The sequence below is a fragment of the Panthera tigris genome, chromosome A3, assembly GCF_018350195.1.
Source record: "Panthera tigris isolate Pti1 chromosome A3, P.tigris_Pti1_mat1.1, whole genome shotgun sequence".
In the NCBI taxonomy this organism is placed as follows: Eukaryota; Metazoa; Chordata; class Mammalia; order Carnivora; family Felidae; genus Panthera; species Panthera tigris.
In genome coordinates this window covers 10,399,865-10,413,306 of record NC_056662.1, presented here as the reverse complement: position 1 = coordinate 10,413,306, position 13,442 = coordinate 10,399,865, and the positions used below count along the sequence as shown (strand labels likewise).

Genomic DNA, 13,442 nt, shown 5'->3' with positions numbered 1-13,442 from the left:
TTCCGTCTAACCCCGGTCCCCCTTTCTCTTTCTGGCTCTTGCACTCTTTCTTGAAGAAAATTTAAGAATATTCCGGAGCTCAGGTGGACCCAAGAAAAGAAAATGTGCTCTTAAATCTCTTGAAAATGGGACAGCAGAGGTTCAGAACGCAAAGCTCTTCGTGTGAGCGAACAGAACCTGCAGGCTGCGGTCTAAGAACCGGGACCTGTTAGGTCATCAAGCACAGACCGTGGAGCTAGTGACTTCACGATGTGATTCAACTACCCCAAATCTTAGAGGGAACCCGTTTCAAAGTCCAAACCTCAACATGGAAGGCTGAGGGGTGGCTTGGCTTTGACATTCCTGCGAGAAGGCAGGCCCTCTGAAAAGACGCTGCGTTACAGATAACTCATCCACCAAAGGGGGAGAAGGGAGAGGGCTAAACCCCAGCATCGGGTGTGTTTGTCTGCTAAGTCTTTGGATGGAAACTGATCCGGGGATGCGTGATCCTCCAAAAATCCGCCGGCCCCCAAAGTGCTGAAGTTACCCTCTGACCACAGCCACATGGAGGATGAAATCAAATCCCACGGAAAGATTTGACTTTTTTAACATTATGCAATGTTTGGGTGAAGAAAAGGGGGGAGGTATCAGGGGGGAGAAAGAAAACTCCTCTTTTTCCCAGAGTTTAGCAAAGCTATTTCTAGCTTTTAATGATACATTTCACCATCTAGCTTTTAATGATACATTTCATGGGTAGCTTTGAGAGGCACGAAGGCGGGACTGTTCTATTATGTAACCCATTTCAAGTAGGAAATTAGCGAGTCCTGAATGAATTCTGTTACTGTGCTCGACTTCTGGAAAGTTTGGAGCGACTACAGTTCTATTTTGAGGTGAGCAAATCCATCATTTATAGGTCTCCTCACAAATACCGCAGGGTTTCATGTCACCCTGAAAAGTTTCATAACAAAAACAGTTCAAGTACTTGGGGGCGTTGGTACATTTCGTCTCAAAACCTTATTAGCCCGAATAAGGAGTAGGGCAAGCCTTCCCAGTGGCCAAATATTCAAAAATACAAATATCCAAGATCAAGTAAATATTCATCTCTCACAGTCCCTCCCCCACCCAACCCCAGTGTGTGTGTGTGTGTGTGTGTGTGTGTGTGTGTTTTAAGCTAAGTCCGGCAAAATAGTCTGGTCAACAACATAAAAAGAAATGTCTGTTTTTAACGGAGCCGTTGGCCATGAAATAAATTCTGAAACTATGAAAGCAGCGTCTTGAACAGAGCAGCTGGGTTCACTGGACCTTCCTGGTTGTTGAAAACAGGAAACATAAAGGTCTTTCAATCTCAAGCTCCCCCTAGCGGCGGGAATGGAGCGGTGCCTACACCCGGATGGAATTTCACAGCAGGCAAATGCGGTGGGAAGACCACTTTGATGGCCACAGCGTTAAGGAAAAGTACCGTTCGCCCCTCTTGAGCCCAGGTCACCAGAGCCGAGAGCATGCGTCTCCGATTTGCTGGGAGGAGCCGCAACTGATGGAGACAAGCGCATTGACAACGCTCCTTCCGATCGACACCCTGGGGGTGACCCTCTCAACGAGAGCCAGTATGTGGAAACCAGCAGCCCACACCACAAATAGCTCCTAATTAAAACATGTGGCTCGTTGGTACATAGCTGGTTTCCCGAGACACGGGCGTTCACACCGCAGCGATAAAGCAGACGTGTGCAGGTTGTATCGGGGGTTCTCAACCGCGGTACCTTCGACATTCGGGGTCGAATGGCTCCACGGGGTGGGGGGCTGTCCTGCGGCATCGCTGGCCTCTCATCAGGCCCCTGAGCACCCCACCCCAACCGTGACAACCAAAAATGCCTCGGACACTGCCCCAAGTCCCGTGGTGGACAAAAGCCCTCCAGCTGAGAATCACTGGGTGAGATTAATAAAATATTAGAAACCTCTCCTCCCTGAAACTTAGGTGACTGCATTCCTACATCTCATATTATTTGATTTTTTTTTAAAGGTATCCAAACAGATCAAGGACTACATGTGTATAAATCTGACTCCTATAAAATACTTTTCTCCTTTTTCCTATTTGTATCGGTCACCTTTTGAAATTCTGACATGTCTGGAATAGACAACGGTACAGAATAATAAATAATGCACGGGTTTGGGATGGGATTTTTTTTTTTTTTTTGCCAAAATCAAAATAACTGGAAAAACAGTTCTTCCCTTTTTGTACCATGAGATACACACAAAATCGGAGCGTTATCATAAAAAGCCTTCATTTTGACACCAGAATTCCTGTTTCCGCACAAATTAAAATGATCCCCAAAGGCAGAAAGTACACAAGCTTTATTGGGCAGCAGCAATGAGCCACGCTGGCACACAATGAAAGGACAACCGGTCAGAAACACGCAGGATCACATGTGTATCATCACGGGATCGAGGATTTAAATCATCTGGGAGTTCCTGCTAAATTAAAGCATCCTGTACCAGAGCTTCCCGCTAATGAAAGAACGCTGTCCTGGTGGATATGTGCTATGTGCATTACACGGACGAATCCACTAATGAGGAGGCCGCCGGCTCCTAGATGAGCTTACGGCTACCCCCCCTGCAACAAAATCATAGAGTGGCCACAACTTTTGTTTGCTAATACCGCGTCCCCCCCAGCAGCCCCCCCCCCACAAACGCAGTATCCACTGACGTTGCCCAGTGACGTTAACGGACGGCACCCCCAAGCACGCGGTGACAGAGAAGCCGGAGCAGACGCCGAGGAGCGCGAGGTCTCGGGGACGCTGTCCGCACGGTGGCAATGCCTCTCGGTTCCGTTCCGAAACACAAGATGTATTTTCCCAAGATGAAATGAACATCATTAATGGAAATATTTTCCACTAAGTATACGTGGCAAAAGGTTTTACATGAAAGGAAGGGGGGAGAAGTAAAATCTGTTCTATTTACAAGCTCCTTTTATGTTTTTTGATGACAACAAAGCTGGAAGTAACGGGATTTTGATGCAAATCAAGTATCTCATCAAAAACTCAGGTCTCACACACACACACACACACACACACTTAAACACACACACAAAAGATTAAAGATAAAAACAGCTGAGAGGTGTTTGTCTTCAACAGGATGGTGCGGAAGCACGTGTAGGTCCCACTGGCGATTTGGCAAAGGTTTAAAATGCTGCCCCATAAAGGCATGAGGGCTTTCCCATCCCCACCCCAGTAAAAACAAAACAAAGTATAAAAGCAAAAATCTGGAAAAGGAGAAGAGGCATTATTGTGTCCATTCCCAATGAGCACAGAACTCAAAATACATTCAGAAGTTGTCAGTGTGACCTAAGCTTTCAGCAGAGAGCACACAGAGGGGACCAGACACGGGTACCGAAGCAGACTACACACAAGAGGGCTTAGGAAGGGAAGCTGGCCTGGGGCCCGGATGGGACAACACCAACAGTGGGACACATCCCAGCTCACGGTCTCCCGGCTCCAGGTGGCTGCGAAGGTGGTTTGCTCCGATGTCTACACGCCCCCTGGGACGCCCCTCCTTCGCTCTGTGGCAAAGTCCGCTGCCCCAAGCAGCCAGAGATGGTGCAACCAGACCCCCCTAGCACCACGGGCAACACACATGTGAGCATGTGCGCCCTCCAAATTAGGATCCAAACTGTCAGGCTTCAGAAATTACTGAAATGGAGAAGCTTGTCTGGTCATTTTCTTAGAGGAAGGAAGTGGGGGGGGGGGGGGAGGAGAAACCGAATGGATCCCGTCATCCTCATGCACGTACAACCATCACCAAAAGACAGAACAAAAATAATCATAAAATAACAAAAGTGCTAACCAGGACAGAAATACCCAGTGGTGTCAGAGGGCGGGGGTGGGGGGTTAATTTTTACTTTGAGGAGAAAGGTTTGAATAGCACTGATTGTGTGCCGTGGGGCCTCCGGCCTCAAATCAAATAGGCTGCCGGAGACTTGGGTCCCACTGAGGTCCAAGGTGAGGGGCAGGGGTCAGTGGCGCTTCCTAAATTCCTTCCAGATTGGTAAACCGAGAGAAAGGTCAACGGGATCCGTCTGCTCAAGATCTACAAACTCAGGAGGTTCCTGTTTTACCTTTCCCCGCAACTGAGATAATCCTCGTGCACACGGGTCCTCTGCTGGGACTGGCCTGACGGGTGCAGGTAAGGATCCCGTACCCTCGACCGACTTGAGGCTCCTGCCCTTTGGGGCTCCAGAGTTTGAGAAGCACACGCATCCCCAGACACCCGACGACCCCCGGCAGGTGGAGGGAGCAGGCTGCCCACTGATGGGGAGGCTCCCCGGCGTGGGGGTCGGGGCTCCGCTTGGGGTTTAGGTCCCTCTGGCCCCCGACTGCCTCCGCCAGAGTGCAGCTGGGACGAGAGAACAAGGTTTGCAATGGCACAGACCAGCACCCCTCCACTTCCAGGCGTGGCTTCTTCGGCAGCTCTCTTCCTGGGAGATGTCAGGTGGCATCTCAGGCGTTGACTTCAAAAGTCAGCTCACACACCTGGATCGAACTTGGGACTTGAGGGGGAAAAAAAAGCAAGAGACCGTCTCCCTGTATCTGCTGGGAACGTCCAAAATTTCCTCACAGCACTTCTGGCAAGACCTACCTGCAGAAGCCATCACCTGTCTGTGAACAAGGCCAGGTTCAGGGTTTGCAACCTCAGATCAGAACAACTTAAGACTTACAATCGGACTTCTAAGAAGACAGATCAAAGTATGAACTCCTGAGCCCAAGGCTCCCTCCTCTACCTTTGAAACTACGTAACATCACTCAGAGAGAAGTCAGACCCGTTCAATCTTTCCGGCTGAAAGGTCCTATTCCTAAATAACCATTCATTCACGGCGACCTATATTCCCTGCAGATCCTTCCGGTGTGGCAGAGATGGCTGGAACAGAACGGCCGAAATACTGCAAAAATGCAGAATCTTAAAACAGAAGCAATGCCAAGAGCCAGTTTACCCAGTGCCTGAAACTTAGAATCATTTTATAAGGGTTTAAAAGGGCAACATAAGTACATGAGCATATGGAGAGTGCTCCCAAGGCCAGGAACCGATGTGCCCGCTCCTCCCGCCCCCAACCCCCCAGCCGCAGGCTGAGCGTAGGGCCGTGGGCGCGGCGGCCAGGCTGGAGCTCGCGTCTCTGAAGCACGCACAAGAAGCGTCATGCTGAAGGGCTGAAGGAATTAACCACGGATCCGAGATCGCAGTCACTGGAAGATCCGCCGACTTAACCCTGATGGCATATGTGGCACCAAGTGACTCGGAAACCCAAGAACGCCTTGCCCCGCCACGCCCAGCGCTTGAAAACTCCCTTCCCTCCTCTGGAAAGAGAAGCCACAGCTTTATAAGAAACACACGTGCGGGTACGCCATCCCGGCGGGGGAGGGGTCTCTACCGCTGGCGGCCTTCCAGCAAGCTCCCCCTGGAGATCTCGAGAGGCAGCGGAACGGAGCCCCGACCCCAGAGCCGGCAGCCTGGGCCTCCTCCTCCCAGGGACTCTCTGCTCGAAGCTGCCGCCGACGAAGGGCATGGTTATGATGCCTCTGCCTTGGCCATTTCATCCTCCTGATGGGAAACAGATTTCTGTGGAAGCCGAGAGCCCCCAGCCCTGACCCTGCACTCTGGACTCAGGAGGCCTGAGCCTCATATGCTACATTGTCTAAAGAATTAGCTGAGTCTCTTATCACCCTGTCGACACATTTAGGAGCCGTTCGGTGGCACCTTTCCTGCTAAAGCAACTGCTGAAAATGTCTGGAGGGGTGTCCTCAGATGGCCACAGGCTTTGTAATTGTTACCAGGTCCGAACACAGCAGGGTAACACCTTTGAAATTCTTTTACGAGGAGGCAGGTGGCGCTAACTCGGGCACCGTCGAAGCTGAATCTGACGCAGGAGAAGAGAGGGGATTTACGGCTCGCTCGCTCTGCCCTGGTCCGCTCTGTGTCGCTCTGGGAAGGCAGCGTGGCTTCGGCAAGCAGAGCGGCCTCGGGCGGGGTGGGTGGCACTCCGGCCGTGCGACTACCGTCTGGGTCACTTTTGACCAGAGTCATGGCCTTTTCCCACAAACCTGTAGACCGAGAGCTTGACGCTTCTCCGCAGCCAGTTTTTTCAGAGCGAGAAAGACGCGGGGAGCACACACACATTAGGACTGTTTAAAACAAAAACACAAACAAACCCTTCTACAATCCGCAGCTGGACAGAAACTTCTATCACACGACACCAGAATCCCAGTCCTCGGAAGCTCGCACGGTGACCCACGTATGAATGTGTTAGCCGAGCCACCAGCTTTCACGTATATACATTCACTTGAGGCCGAGTCATCCGGGGCTCGAGCAGGCCCCCGCGGGCACGTCCCAGGAGCCTGCCCCGTTGAACCAGCCTCGGGACTCTGCACATTCAGCCGCTTCGCGTCCAAACGGCACGTGGTAGCCATTACCGCGAGATCCACAGGTGGCGGTTAAAAAAAACGCAACTTGAACTCTGTCCACCGGGAGGGCGCAGAGGCCGCGGTGCCCTCGGCCCGCGCACGCCTACGAGGTGAGCTTCGAGTAGCTGGGCGGGGAGAACCGTCTCCGCAGATACTTGAGAACGTACAGGGGGAGACAGCTGACCAGAGTGATAACGGACACCTTCCACAAGAATGACAAAGTGGCGATGAAGTACACATCTGCAATGCAAGCAAAAGGGAAGACGGCGGTGAGCGGGCGGAATGTTCCAGAAGGCCTGTGCAGCTCAGGAACTGCCAGCATAGCTATTGGGCGGGGGGAGGGGGGGGGCTGCCTCTCCTCACTGACACATGGCCTCCTGGCACCGGCCCCTTTCCTGGGCTCCGTCTCCAGGGCTGGGATTCTCCCCACTCCCTCCTCTCTCTGACCTGTGCCTTCACCGACAGTCACTGAAATGCTACTTCCAACACCAGGAAAACAAAACTACAGGCAGAAACAATTCTTACAGGTGTTTCTGATCTGGAATCTGACAGCTGGCGCTTTTCTATGCAAACCCTGCCGCCCGAGAGCAGAAAGGCACTCCGACACCAGACATGTTTTCCCCTCGCCTCTGGGATGGTCACCAAAGCCCAGGACGGGTGGGGTCTGAGGGCGGTGCAGAGCGGGAACCGGGTGGCCTAGGGGGCTTCCACTGAGGGTCGGACGCCCCCTTCCGCTGCAGGACAGCGAGCCCGCGGTCTGGAGGGTTTTGAGAGAGCAGAGCACAGCCCGCAGCCTTCCTCAGTAGTGGAGTGGACACCACTTCCGGGGCACAGATGGGGAGCGTGTGGCTGGCACGGGCCACGGTCCCACCCGTGCGTCTGCCCAGCCGGCCCTGTGACAGCTTCCTGAGGGCAGAGCTCGCCACCCCCAAGCCACTGAGTACACAGTAGGTGTTCACAAAAACGCATTCTGAGAGACTCTCAGGACAAGTGTGAAACTAAGACTTCAGTAACCGGATGTTCCTTTTACCTTGACCAAAACCTTATGGAGCGTTTGCTGATGAACATGAGACCTGATCAGAGACGCCTTCAGGGGAAGGTGGAGTTTCTTAACCTACTGATAAGGACAAATCCTGCGGGACTTACCATTTATTCATGAACAAAACCTGGATGTCCGACATCGCATTCGCCCCCCAGAGCCCGGCACTTTGCCCGGATCCCTCAAGAAACCTACCAGGCCTCTGTCGAATTCAACGGAACCCCCTTCGAAGTCACTTAGTGCAGTGTGTTTTCAAAAGGAAACACTCCATTGACATTGTGCCCACCAGCCTCTGTTCCGGGAAGCTGATCCACAGGTGCTATCTGCCCCACGGGGACACCAGTAAGAAAATGGGGGCAGCTGAGTGCCAAGGCCAGCTGGACAAAGACCCCAGGATGAGCGCTGGGCAGGGGGCCCCTGGACCTCACTGCCCGGCTTCAGCCACAGAGCGGGTCTTACCGATGAACTCGTGGAGGAACACCAGGGAGGCGATGTAGCAGGCCAGACTGAGCAGCTCGGCCACGGTCATGAGCCAGTGCCATGTCTGGATGGTCAGGGCCACCATGAGCAGCTCCGTGAGGATCAGCGACGTGAAGGAAATGGCCACGATGTGCACGAACTCGGACTCGAACAGCAGCAGGGCCCCGTACATGATGGTGCTCCCTGCGAAGGCAGACGGAGCCGGTGTCCCCGCACAGCCCTGCCTGCCCGCAGCTGCCGCCCCTCCCGCTCCCCTCCAGAGCCCCCTCGGCCTGGGCTCCTTTTCCTTTATTTTCCATTTAGACATGAAAGATGGCACTTGCTAAATGAGGTTGATGAGTGGTGCTTTATGGAGGCTTTAAAGAGGTGTCTCCTTCTGATTTCCTATTTTCTCTTTGGACCTTACGTCATAAGGAGTCTATAATTGCAGGGGAGAAGAAAGAGAGAGAGAGGGAGAGACAGAGGGAAGGAGGGAAGGGGAGAAATGGAAAGGGGAAAAAAACAAAATGGGCTAAATGGGTGAGGGGCACTAAGAAAGACACTTGGGATGAGCACCGGGTGTTATACATAGAGGATGACCACTGGAATGTACTCCTGAAATCATCATTGCACTAGATGCTAACTAACTTGGATGTAAATTTAAAAAAAAAGATGGGTGGGGCGCCTGGGTGGCTCCGTCGGTTAAGCGTCCGACTTCAGCTCAGGTCACGATCTTGCGGTCCGCAAGTTCGAGCCCCGCGTCGGGCTCTGGGCTGATGGCTCAGAGCCTGGAGCCTGCTTCCGACTCTGTGTCTCCCTCTCTCTCTGCCCCTCCCCCATTCATGCTCTGTCTCTCTCTGTCTCAAAAATAAGTAAGCATTAAAAAATTAAAAAAAAAAGATGGTCAATCTTAAGTCATGTGTTGTTTTACGCCCTAACGCCCACAACACACACACACACACACACACACACACACACACACACACACACACACACAAACAATGCCAGAGGTAACCTAGAGACACTCAGAGCATCCTGTACCTATAAGGAGGCAAGAAAGGAAAGTGGGAGAGGGAACGGATACGTGTTTTTCTAGCACAGCAGAAAAGCAGAGAGATGGTGCTCACACACAGCTCAAATATCCGACAGCACAAGAATATTACACAGAGGCAGGACCAGGAGATGCTCAACCCCAAAACTCCTCAAGCGACTGCCCATCGTGCCAGGGGTTCAGGATGAAGGGGTGAAATGGGGCTTCAGTGCTCCTGATTTATGAACTTTTACATACAAAAGGTGGCTGCAAAAATCAATGCGTATATTATACTTTGATGTACTTCTTAAAAATCCTCCCCCGATTTTTTTTACTGATAATTTAACTTCCTGCCAACAATTTTAACAGTATCTACACCTATTGGTTGCACACGACATCAGTAAGACCACCCTCCACAACACACAATGTATATTTGTAAAGTAGACGTCTGTACCTGGGCAGACGTAGATGGATATTACGACCACTGCACAATCACATATATTATAAAACACGCATACAAACAGAAATAAACACCAACAGGGGTTTTGGTATTTTCTCCTCCTACACTTAAAAGTCATCCTACAAAGTCTGTCTGCAGTCTGAGAGACCCTCCCTGGAGGCCAGTGAAGCAGACACATTTCTCAAAAACTATAAGGACCTCAGAAAAAGTATCAGAACATTCCAGAAAGCAACCGCTTTTTCTCACAGTGGCTCGCACACCCCAGCAGGTGGTGATTGGTGTTCGTTGTATTTTTCTCTGAGTCTGTCTCCTGAAGCAGACAGCACCTCCTCACAGATCTATCACCGTGCTGAGTGTTCTGGTCCTTACAAAATGCCGGGTAGGGCCCCCTTGGGGTGCACCGTCCCACCCCTTAACCAAGTTTCAGGGTTCCAGCTTCTTCGTGTTCTACAGACAACAGAACCCCCAGCATAACCCCACAGCTGGTGTGACTTTTCTCACCTTGATAGATGCTAATCAAAACCCATATTAAGAAGGTCTTGTAGGACAACGGTCTTCCCTAAACGAGAGAACGAGAAAGAGCAGGTTATGGTGTGTGGCTCACCCAGGGTGTCAGCTGCCCCACGCTTCCCTGCCACCAACAAGGCAACCTGCCTGTTTTCATCAAAAAAAAAAAAAAAAAAAAAAAAAAAGCGTCTCGCACATGTCTGGACATGTTTGAGAAATTACACGTTTAAAAGACAATTGATATTCGGTGGGAATAAATCTGCCCTTCAGTAAAACTCCTGGAAGACAAATAAACGAAATCACACACACACACACACACACACACACACACACACACACACACTTTTTAGAAGCATACACCAAAATGCTTCCAGGAGCCTCAGTGGCAGAATGGAACTGTCAGGGGCTCTTTTTTTTTTTTTTTTTTAAGTTTTTGGTTGGTTAGTTGGAAGTTTTCAGTTTACATATTACTGTACAGTTTAACATTCTCTAGGAGCATACATATGGCTTTTTTAAGAAAAAAGAATGTAAAACCGCACTCCTTCCTCTCAAGAAAGCCGCCACCAGCTCAAATCGTCGAAATCTGTGTGTTCAAACCGGAAATGGAGGGTCTGCGTGAAATGAAAGTAGGGAGAGAGGGAGAAAGAAGCGGAAGGAGGAGGAAGGGAAGGAGGAGTTCACTGAACCTTGAGAAGATCCTTGTAGAGCTCAGGATACAGCATGGCAACTTCTGACTTCACATCTTTGTCCAGGACCAGAGAGAATACGGGAAACATGGTGTAAATGGTGGAGTACCTGGGGGAGAAAAATCGCCGCACGTGAGACGGGCCGATGGAAAAGGAACAGTCTGCTTCTCCGGCCTCTGGAGCCCCATTCCCGTGCATTTCTTCAGGAACTACTCACTAAGTGCCCATCACGGGCCAGGGCTGGTTTTAAGGACTGGAGCTTCAGATGAGAAACAGAACATCTGCCCTCGGAGAGCTGTCCTGCCCATCTGTGAGCCAACAAAGTCGGTAAACTACACTGTGTGCTGCAGGTAAGTGCTGGGAAGGCCACTGCAATGGGAGGAGAGGGAAAGAGCCGTGGGGGTGGTATGATTTTTTAGAGTGGGTGCCCAAAGGATGTGACAGTTGAGTAAACACCCATAAAAGGTGAGAGGCAGCCATGCCCAAATGAAGGGAAGGGCATCCCAGGCAGAGAGAACAGCACGTGCAAAGGTCCTGAGGCGAGGACCCGTTTGAAGGACAGCAAGGCAGCCAGTATAGCTGGAGCTGAGCGAGTGAGGGGGAGAGAGGAGATGGGAACTGAGGGCGGCGAGGGGTCCGCGGCGGGCCACACGGAACACATTTCGGGGAGCCCCTACGTTCTGGCAGGTTCTTTCATTCTTCTGGGACCTGACAAAGGACAGTCCACTTTTCCAGTTAGAGGCAGGCATGGGGCGCCTGGGTGGCTCAGTTGGTTAAGCGGCCGACTTCGGCTCAGGTCATGATCTCAGAGTCCGTGGGTTCGAGCCCCGCGTCAGGCTCTGTGCTGACAGCTCAGAGCCTGGAGCCTGTTTCAGATTCTGTGTCTCCCTCTCTCTCTGACCCTCCCCCGTTCGTGCCCTGTCTCTTTCTGTCTCAAAAACATACATTAAAAAAAAATTTTTTTAATAAAAAATAAAATAAAAATTAAAAAAAAAAAAAAGAAGCAGGCAGAATTCTTTGTGAGACTCTCCCCTGGGACCAGCCAGCCTTTCTGTGCTTCCTGCCTCCTCACAACCAGGCGTGTGCCCTACACATGTCTCTATCTAGGACACGTGTCACCCAATCCACCTACCTGGGTGACTCACACACTGAGAACATTCTCTGAAGGATCAAAAGGAACGTCATGAGTTCCAAGTCAGGAATGGGGGTGGAGCCGATGGCAGCAAATGTCCACGTGACCCCTGTCTGACAGATCACTGGCACACAGCAGTCAGGCTCTGCTAGGGACATCTCCCAGGACAGCAAGGCTCTGGCCCTCCCGACAGACCCAGCAGCAGGACATTCTACCGGGTCCACGACAGGGAGGGTACTTTCCAGACACGTCTTTCCCCTTTTTCTAAGACCCCAATGAAATCACTGAGTCTGGGAACCTTCGATCTTGCTTTGGTCGCCATCACCAATAAGCTCGGATGGTCATGGGCAAGCATTCTCCCCCCTCCAGGTCCAAACCGCCAAGCGCTGTGAACCACAAGCCCACCGAGCTCCACTTTCTCAGTCTGGGTATAGGCTGAGCCATTCAAAAATAAAAATCCGGGGCGCCTGGGGGGCTCTGTCGGTTGGGCATCCAACTTCGGCTCGGGTCATGATCTCACATTTGGGGGTTTGAGCCCCGTGTGGGGCTCTGTGCTGACGCCTCAGAGCCTGGAGCCTGTTTCAGATTCTATGTCTCCCTCTCTCTCTGCCCCTCCCCTACTCATGCTCTGTCTCTCTCTGTCTCAAAAATAAATTAAAAAAAAAAAACAAAAAAAACCCAAAAACATTACAAATAAAAATCCAAGTTAGGTTCTCAACTACATCCCGGGCAACTCAGGGGCTGAACAGTCGAGACACAATGTTTCTTCTCTCCTCTGTGGTATGTTAGGGAGGTTTCATAAAAAGTTAATAACCCTGCCTAGCTTTCCTTACCCAATGATGAGGAATCCTTGGTAGAGAGGAACCGATGCAAAGTAAAACACAGAGGAAAAGACAGCCTGTGCCAACGAGAAAGGAAGATGTTACCAAAAATCATTGACAAAGGCCCTACCTTTATATAATAACAACACCCCACCCTTAACGTACCGCAAGCTTTACTGACACAGTTGTGAGTGCTTTCAGTAAATCAGCTCATTTAACAATTATAACCACCTCATGAGACAGGTACTGTTGTCATCAACCCCTATTTACAGAGGAGAAGAGTAAGGCACAGAGAAGTTAAGTGACTCGCCTACAATCACACAGCTCACGAGGGATAGAGCCAGGAGTCGTTCCCAGGTAGTTTAGCTCCAGAGACCATGCTCAGCCCCCTTGTGAACACTGAGTTACACAGGCTACACCCAGGGGCGCTCTCTCCGTGACCTCTGTGAATCTCCAGAACCACCCATGAGATCGAGTCCTAGTATCACCTGCCTTTCACAGACGGGGAATCTGAGCAGGTAGACTTCACTGCAGGGTTAAAGCCAGCTCTGTCTCCAGAGCCCGCGCTCCTGACAGCTCAGAAGCACCGCCTCTCTGGGCATGCACCCAAGAAACAAGTTAGCAGAGGTATGGAAACATAGAGACACCTGCACCATGAGGATGGGCACCCGTTACCCCGGAGGGCGGGGTTACAGACAAGGCTTCCCTTCTCACATGACACTTTTTACAATTTTGGGAAATTTTTACGAAGAGCCCACAAGCAGGAACACCTTTGCAATTAGACAAGAGCAGCATTTCCAAACCTTTACTGAAATGTCTACTTCCTGGTTTGGAAAATATTAGCTACTGGCAGTGAAAAACAGGCTGGGGAGATAAAATCTGA

At 51.1% G+C, this 13,442-nt stretch overlaps 1 protein-coding gene across 3 annotated transcripts in view; it reads right to left on the bottom strand.

The window, feature by feature from the left end:
* Positions 1 to 2,313: 2,313 nt before the first annotated feature.
* Positions 2,314 to 13,442, bottom strand: part of ATP9A (ATPase phospholipid transporting 9A (putative)) — a 129,668-nt gene continuing 118,539 nt past the window's right edge. For all 3 annotated transcript variants that reach the window (XM_042980139.1, XM_042980141.1, XM_042980140.1), the window contains 5 exons: positions 12,572 to 12,636; positions 10,607 to 10,715; positions 9,915 to 9,972; positions 7,924 to 8,127; positions 2,314 to 6,665 (listed from right to left, as the gene is read on the bottom strand). In XM_042980139.1, coding sequence (XP_042836073.1) covers positions 6,529 to 6,665; positions 7,924 to 8,127; positions 9,915 to 9,972; positions 10,607 to 10,715; positions 12,572 to 12,636 — 573 coding nt within the window. In that variant the 3' untranslated portion in view covers positions 2,314 to 6,528. The remainder of the gene's footprint in view (positions 6,666 to 7,923; positions 8,128 to 9,914; positions 9,973 to 10,606; positions 10,716 to 12,571; positions 12,637 to 13,442) is intronic.